At 51.7% G+C, this 8,460-nt stretch overlaps 1 protein-coding gene across 1 annotated transcript; it reads right to left on the bottom strand.

Moving 5' to 3' along the window:
• Positions 1-564: 564 nt before the first annotated feature.
• On the bottom strand, positions 565-8,252 carry LOC138357451 (tropomyosin-like). Its single transcript, XM_069314305.1, has 2 exons — positions 7,614-8,252; positions 565-711 (listed from the first exon to the last, which is right to left on the bottom strand). The coding sequence occupies exons 1-2, from the start codon at positions 8,250-8,252 to the stop codon at positions 565-567; spliced, it is 786 nt and encodes a 261-aa protein (XP_069170406.1).
• Between the last annotated feature and the right edge of the window lie 208 nt (positions 8,253-8,460).

The following is an 8,460-nucleotide window of genomic DNA, read 5'->3' as shown; positions in this document are numbered from 1 at the left end:
CACTAATCAACATCCTCTATCTCCATCGTCAGTCTCAACATTCATCATTATTGCAAACATGTATCGTGCATCATGCATGTTGATCATTGATCATTTTCATCAAGATTCAGAGAAGCACTTGAGCATATTTGATTGTGATCATTCTACTACCACTGCCTCTGACCTCTTGTGGTAGATACCTCTACTAGGCGAAAAAACAAATCATAGAACAACATGAACGCTGTGCCAAGAACAACAAGGAAGGTATATGGAGAAATAAAAGCGAAAGAGCTAAGGCTGCAAGCAAGAACCACATACAACTCAGGAGAGGCCAAGAGACCAACCTTGTGGTTACTTTGCGGTCTGCGGGTCATACTTCAGGCTGCGAGCAGCTCCCATCAACCAGGCCTCGTCTGAGACCGGGCCGCGGGAACGTTGATCCCGGAACCAACGCAAGGTAAGGTAACAGACAACGGTGACGGCCTGATACTGCCCTCACCGCTAAAACTAAGGGATTCGGTACTCTTTCCAGTTAAAAATGCAAGATATTTTCTCCGCAGTCTGTAATTATCTCAAATATCATATTTACATTAGACCAATATATGAGCGACTATCGTGCAGCAGCTGCGGTATAAAGTGTGGAAGGTGCAGTTTAAAGTGGAAGGCGTCGGCCACTCTGGAGCGCTGTTCTCCTCGGCCAACTTGGCTCACTTTACCCGGGCCGCAGTCCACCTTCAATATAGAATAGTATTTTAAAATTCCGAAAGCATTGCCCGAAATTACACGGAATAGAAGTCGGCGTGTTTTTTTTTTTTATATTTGCATTAGCATGAATGGTGGAATTTTGATGGAAAAAGTATAGAAAAGTGTTTCCTTAGTCGTAAAGTACACAGCCAGCCCGTCCGGCTCTTGCGTCCACTCTCGTACGAGTGGACACAATAGATGGCGGCTGCGGGTGCCGTTCCCACACTAGGAGTCATTTTGTGTATTTCTTAAAGGATCCCATATAAGCGGAAGAGATTGCCTTTAAGCCTTTACAAGCGTTCATTCCAGCAAAGAACCATGATTGCTGTGAGCCATCGCGACATAACTACGGTAAACGACATGGAAAGGGAGTAATTCTGTGGGACGTCCTAACGATTAACGAGCATAACAAAACATGGCAGCAGCCTGGAACATAAGGGTAAACTATGACAACCTTCTAATACAGAGATACCGCTAAAATCCCACCACTTTTCCAGTCACTTGCTCTTTTTGCCGCGAGTACTGCCGGGTACTCGCTTCCCCTTTCAAAACGGGAGAGTTTCTGAAGTAGAAGGAAGACAGAACATATACAGCACGCATAAACACGATACAATACCTAAATTATTTGAGCTGTCTCAAAGGACTCAAAATGTACCCTGGAAAGAAGAGAGAGAGAGAGATCACATAACATGTACATGGACAATACCAGAAGGCCTTGTGTCTCAGTGGCTCCAGCGACCTGTTGCGTCTTGCGTCTCAGTGGCTCCAGCGACCTGTTGCGTCTTGCGTCTCAGTGGCTTCAGCGACCGGTTGCCTCTTGCGTCTCAGTGGCTCCAGCGACCTGTTGCCTCTTGCGTCTCAGTGGCTCCAGCGACCTGTTGCCTCTTGCGTCTCAGTGGCTCCAGCGACCTGTTGCCTCTTGCGTCTCAGTGGCTCCAGCGACCGGTTGCCTCTTGCGTCTCAGTGGCTCCAGCGACCGGTTGCCTCTTGCGTCTCAGTGGCTCCAGCGACCGGTTGCCTCTTGCGTCTCAGTGGCTCCAGCGACCGGTTGCCTCTTGCGTCTCAGTGGCTCCAGCGACCGGTTGCCTCTTGCGTCTCAGTGGCTCCAGCGACCGGTTGCCTCTTGCGTCTCAGTGGCTCCAGCGACCGGTTGCCTCTTGCGTCTCAGTGGCTCCAGCGACCGGTTGCCTCTTGCGTCTCAGTGGCTCCAGCGACCGGTTGCCTCTTGCGTCTCAGTGGCTCCAGCGACCGGTTGCCTCTTGCGTCTCAGTGGCTCCAGCGACCGGTTGCCTCTTGCGTCTCAGTGGCTCCAGCGACCGGTTGCCTCTTGCGTCTCAGTGGCTCCAGCGACCGGTTGCCTCTTGCGTCTCAGTGGCTCCAGCGACCGGTTGCCTCTTGTCTTGCTGCCATCAGAGCGTCAGCGTAAATCAAATGCCAATAAACGTCTTCTTTTGTAATGTTTTAACCTTACAGTTGAATAACCAAGCACAACTGACTCGGGTGTTTTTATATATCTACTGCAACACTGTAAGAGCAGTAAGATGGCAGTAGAGCAGTGTGTGGGTGTTTCTTGGTGGGACAATGTGTGTTAAAGTGAATAGGTGTGGGCGTTGGTGCAGCTGTACAGGGGTGGAGGTTGGTGTGGGCGTTGGTGCAGCTGTACAGGGGTGGAGGCTGGTGTGGGCGTTGGTGCAGCTGTACAGGGGTGGAGGTTGGTGTGGGCGTTGGTGCAGCTGTACAGGGGTGAAGGTTGGTGTGGGCGTTGGTGCAGCTGTACAGGGGTGGAGGTTGGTGTGGGCGTTGGTGCAGCTGTACAGGGGTGGAGGTTGGTGTGGGCGTTGGTGCAGCTGTACAGGGGTGGAGGTTGGTGTGGGCGTTGGTGCAGCTGTACAGGGGTGGAGGTTGGTGTGGGCGTTGGTGCAGCTGTACAGGGGTGAAGGTTGGTGTGGGCGTTGGTGCAGCTGTACAGGGGTGGAGGTTGGTGTGGGCGTTGGTGCAGCTGTACAGGGGTGGAGGTTGGTGTGGGCGTTGGTGCAGCTGTACAGGGGGGTGGAGGTTGGTGTGGGCGTTGGTGCAGCTGTACAGGGGTGAAGGTTGGTGTGGGCGTTGGTGCAGCTGTACAGGGGTGGAGGTTGGTGTGGGCGTTGGTGCAGCTGTACAGGGGTGAAGGTTGGTGTGGGCGTTGGTGCAGCTGTACAGGGGTGGAGGTTGGTGTGGGCGTTGGTGCAGCTGTACAGGGGTGGAGGTTGGTGTGGGCGTTGGTGCAGCTGTACAGGGGGGTGGAGGCTGGTGTGGGCGTTGGTGCAGCTGTACAGGGGGGGGGTGGAAGTTGGTGTGGGCGTTGGTGCAGCTGTACATGGAGGGGTGGAGGTTGTAGTTGGTTGTGTAAGCCACAAGTGATGTAGAAGATGGTGGTGGTGTAGTGGGAGTTTAGGACTTACTTGGGCGTATGGCAGTAAACAAGATTAAAATGGACCGAGGGATCTTCATTTAAACTGGTCTGCTTACCACACCCTTCCTACGGAGCTGTTCCTTTCCCTCCATCTTCCTCCTTGCTTGCTACCGTCCTCCGTCAGGTCCACATTTCTCCCCTCTACCTCGCCACCAGGTTCGGAGGACGGCCACACCTCAACCAACTTTTATCCGTAAACGATACAGGAAATCGTTAAGCGATATCACACCAAAACGGAGGCGAGGGAACCCGTCGCGATATTGCGTGGAGTTGGTGAAGTTGTAAGGCGGGCCGTCGATACCCCGGGCTGAGGCGGGCAGGTATGGCGCCCACTGGTCACTGGTGGTCATGATGTCCGGGGGGGAGGTGAGGATTGTTGTTGTTGTTTTAGATTTAGCTACTCGGAACGAAATGTCCATGTAGCACGGGCTATGGTGAGCCCGTAATCGAGTTCGGTTATTCGCGATAATTTTGTTACCCTGATATTTGGGTCAAAGTTTTAAATGGCGGTGGGGTTTCCTCCTTTTTCCCTGTTTCTTTTTCGCTTCTGTTTTAGTCGTGTTTTAATAACATTATCTTGGTGGCGGATGTAGGTGCAGAATGTTCACTAGTGAGTCCCATTCTTTAACGGTTTTTCTAATCATTGTAGTGGCTGAGGAATGTGCATCTAATGCAGCTGCTGTCGTTGGATTAATGTTGAGTTTGATGCGCAGAGCTTCAGTAGCTTCACATTCCAGTAAGTAGTGTAATAGTGGCGCCGCTGCTTCTGTTCCACAGATATGACACTCTTTAACTATTGGGTTTATTACCTCCCAGCAGCACTTGTAACCAAGTCTGAGTCTGTGTATGGTTACTGTAATGTCTCTGGATATATTTTTGTCAGGCATGAAGGAGTAGTATCCAGTGGCTTGTTTGTACCATATCGCAGTGGGTCTTCCTTCCGCTACTTTGGCTCTGTGGCAACTTAAAAACGCCACAGAGGCAACGACGCCGGTGAGGAGGTTGAGGGAGGTTAAGGAGCTGGGGGGAAAGTAAGGAGGTGGGGTGAGGTGCGGGGCTGGGGAGAGGTAAGGAGCTTCACGTGATATTATCTGGGATAGGCGTGGGAGAGCGGGAGAGACACAAACAATCAGTATTACGTTGCCATGTTTTACATCAACATGGGAGTGCCTAAACGCCCAGGGTTATCTTCTTGAGATGAGATCTTATCTTGAGATGATTTTTTTTTTTTTTTTTTTTTAAATAGTGTCCCCGCGGCCCGGTTTTCGACCAGGCCTCCACCCCCAGGAAGCAGCCCGTGACAGCTGACTAACACACAGGTACCTATTTTACTGCTAGGTAACAGGGGCATAGGGTGAAAGAAACTCTGCCCATTGTTTCTCGAGTCCAGCGTGCTGTCCGCTCGGCCGACCGGCGCCGTAATGGTAGTGTAACAGTGTTAGCCATACTCGCCCACGAAGTACTGCCTCGTTGTACTCAACCTCCTGAACTGGTTGCAATTTGTTGTAACTACTGGGTTGAAAGTACCAATATGTAGCTCCTTTTTTATTATTATTATTTTCTACCACAGACGTGGCCACACATTTACAATGCTAACCAGCATATATACATTTTCTTCTGTCCTCCATGGACAGGGTTAGAGATGTGTTAAACATATCAATATGTAGTGATGGACCGCCAGTCAACCACCTTGTGTACTCTTTATTTTTATGGAATCCGAAAAAAAATAAACCTAAAAACTAAACTTGCATATTCCTTAGCCTAGTATAGCACATATTTGTACTATATTAAACCTAAGATAGCGTGTATTAGGCCTAGAATTGCTAGGAGAGGTTAAGTTACGTTATGTCTTAAATATATGTTGCTAATACAAATGTTTCAGGTTTGTCCAAATTCAATAATAAAAAAGTCAACTTTCTGGGGGACCATCACGATATATTGGTCTTCTCAACCACATAGTTACTATATATACTTTCCTTTTAGGGGCTGTTATAGTGTTTTATACTAGAATGCACAAACTTATGTAATAAGGTTGATACTAGGGTTAACATTATCTGTATATTATTGTATTAATTTAGTCAGACAACATGGCACTTGGAAGATCTCTTTACGTCATACCTGTCGACGACACTTTCAGCATTAAGTGAAGAAGTGTTACGCAGCCAAATCACTCAATAGAAAGGAAAACCAAAGATTTGGGAGTAATTATGTTGGAAGATCTGACTTTTATGGAACACAATAAAGTAGCTGTCACAACTACAAGGAAAATGACAGGTTGGATAACAAGAACCTTTCACACAAGAGATGCCAGACCAATGATACTTTTTAAGAAGTTAGTGCTCTCTAAGAATGGAATTCTGTACTGTTGCACACTCATAGCCTCATTCTAAACTGGAGAATTTTCTAACCTGGAGAACGTGCAGAGATCTTTTGCAAAGTCAGTTGTATAAACGATTTAAATGTATATATTTTAAGCGTTTTTAATAAACTGAATTCTCATGAGCGCAGGCGAGAGAAAGAAATAATTATTTACACGGAAAATATTAGACTGGTTCCACATTTGCGCACGAAAAATATCACATAAGACCAGGAGGTATGGCAGGATGTGCAAAATGCCCCCGTTGTAAAGCAGAGGTACACTATGTACGCCGAGAGACGACTCTTATCAACATCAGGGGCCCAAGACTTTTCAACACTCTTCCTCTAAACATAACTAGCCGATCTCTCAAGGTGTTCAAAGAGAATTTGATAAACACCACCAAACGATATATGATCAACTGGGCTGTGATCCATTCGTCAGGTTGCGAGCATTGACGTCTAACAGCCTAGTTGATCAGACTATCAACCAGAAGGCGTGGTCAGTGACACAGCCGCGAGAACATTGATTCCCGGAACCAACACAAGGTAGGTAGGTGGTGGAGTGGGTTAAGAGACGAGAGTGAGGCCAAGGTCTGTGACTGGTGCTCCGGTGGTGGTGTCTGATGCTGTCCAGATGTTGCTGGTAGTGTTGCTGCTCCTTACTCTCCCTGTCTGCTGCCTCACTCCTCTCTACTGCTCCATTGTTGTTACTGGGACCTGCTGCAACACTGCTAGTGCTGAGACCTGCTGCAACACTGCTAGTGCTGGGACCTGCTGCAACACTGCTAGTGCTGGGACCTGTTGTAACACTGCTAGTGCTGGGACCTGCTGCAACACTGCTAGTGCTGGGACCTGTTGTAACACTGCTAGTGCTGGGACCTGTTGTAACACTGCTAGTGCTGGGACCTGTTGTAACACTGCTAGTGCTGGGACCTGTTGTAACACTGCTAGTGCTGGGACCTGCTGCAACACTGCTAATGCTGGGACCTGCTGCAACACTGCTAGTGCTGGGACCTGCTGCAACACTGCTAGTGCTGGGACCTGCTGCAACACTAATAGTGCTGGGACCTGCTGCAACACTGCTAGTGCTGGGACCTGCTGCAACACTGCTAGTGCTGGGACCTGCTGCAACACTGCTAGTGCTGGGACCTGCTACAACACTGCTAGTGCTGGGACCTGCTGTAACACTGCTAGTGCTGGGACCTGCTACAACACTGCTAGTGCTGGGACCTGCTGCAACACTGCTAGTGCTGGGACCTGCTACAACACAGCTAGTGCTGGGACCTGTTGTAACACTGCTAGTGCTGGGACCTGCCTGATCACTCTCTCTCGGTCTCTCTCTCCCCTCTCGGTCTCTCTCTCCCCCCTCTCGGTCTCTCTCTCTCCCCCCTCTCGGTCTCTCTCTCTCCCCCCTCTCGGTCTCTCTCTCCCCCCTCTCGGTCTCTCTCCCCCCTCCCTCTCCCCCCCCCCCCTCCCTCTCCACACACACACACATAAGGATACATTAGCGACAACAATATTGAGAAGTTAGAGGCGAGGTGACTGTAGTGAGGCGAGGGTGACGCCTGACGACCAACTTCCCTCCCAGGACTGGTGTTGTTCCTCTCATTACACTCCTCACGAGACTCTAAACTTATGCAGATGACAAGTTAATGAATTCTCGAGTGTTGTTTGTGCTGTGGGGGGGGGGGGGTGTTGACGTGTGTGGGGGAAGGTGTCTCACGCCGCTGGAGCCGCCCACTCGCTCACGCCACGCCGCCTACCACGGGCTCACCATAGCCCGTGCTGCTTGGAAAAGTTCCAAGTAGCGAATCTTAAACAACAACACTAGGTCACGCCACCCCGCCCAGAAATCACAAATGTTTCTAACTTATAATACATAATATGAGAGTAATTACAAATATAATATTCCACTCAGTGATGGCAGTATCCCTGAGAACTTTTGGCAGCCTGTCATGTCATTGTCAAGTTGGCATTTTTTGTTTCCCAGTTGTTTTGTAATAATTCAGACACGTTTATTTATTATTGTCTTTGGACACACTTGTGTGATAATAAAGAGGCGTGGCACCGCGGTGCCAACCCTCCGCTCCGCGGTGCCAACCCTCCGCTCCGCGGTGCCAACCGTCCGCTCCGCGGTGCCAACCCTCCGCTCCGCGGTGCCAACCGTCCGCTCTGCGGTGCCAACCGTCCGCTCCGCGGTGCCAACCGTCCGCTCTGCGGTGCCAACCGTCCGCTCCGCGGTGCCAACCGTCCGCTCTGCGGTGCCAACCGTCCGCTCCGCGGTGCCAACCGTCCGCTCCGCGGTGCCAACCCTCCGCTCCGCGGTGCCAACCGTCCGCTCCGCGGTGCCAACCGTCCGCTCTGCGGTGCCAACCGTCCGCTCTGCGGTGCCAACCGTCCGCTCTGCGGTGCCAACCGTCCGCTCCGCGGTGCCAACCGTCCGCTCCGCGGTGCCAACCGTCCGCTCCGCGGTGCCAACCGTCCGCTCCGCGGTGCCAACCGTCCGCTCTGCGGTGCCAACCGTCCGCTCCGCGGTGCCAACCGTCCGCTCCGCGGTGCCAACCGTCCGCTCCGCGGTGCCAACCGTCCGCTCCGCGGTGCCAAGCCTCCGCTCCGCGGTGCCAAGCCTCCGCTCCGCGGTGCCAAGCCTCCGCTCCGCGGTGCCAAGCCTCCGCACCGCGGTGCCAAGCCTCCGCACCGCGGTGCCAAGCCTCCGCATCGCGGTGCCAAGCCTCAGCACCGCGGTGCCAAGCCTCAGCACCGCGGTGCCAAGCCGCAGCACCGCGGTGCCAAGCCTCAGCACCGCGGTGCCAAGCCTCAGCACCGCGGTGCCAAGCCTCTGCACCGCGGTGCCAAGCCTCTGCACCGCGGTGGTAGCGCCTCGCTAATATGATGCCAATTTATTTTATTTACATTTATTTTGTATC

Source organism: Procambarus clarkii, chromosome 78 (genome assembly GCF_040958095.1).
Source record: "Procambarus clarkii isolate CNS0578487 chromosome 78, FALCON_Pclarkii_2.0, whole genome shotgun sequence".
NCBI classification, from domain to species: Eukaryota; Metazoa; Arthropoda; class Malacostraca; order Decapoda; family Cambaridae; genus Procambarus; species Procambarus clarkii.
Note: the sequence above shows the minus strand (reverse complement) of the source record. Positions and strands in the feature narration are given on the sequence as shown.

What these genes read in the sequence shown, in the direction of transcription:
- LOC138357451 (XM_069314305.1), bottom strand. Translation starts at nt 8,252, where the DNA reads ATGCGGAGGCTTGGCACCGCGGTGCGGAGGCTTGGCACCGCGGTGCGG. An exon ending in TTGGCACCGCGGAGCGGAGG is followed by an intron (nt 712 to 7,613) that starts GTTGGCACCGCG and finishes TCTATATTGAAG; the next exon opens with GTGGACTGCGGCCCGGGTAA.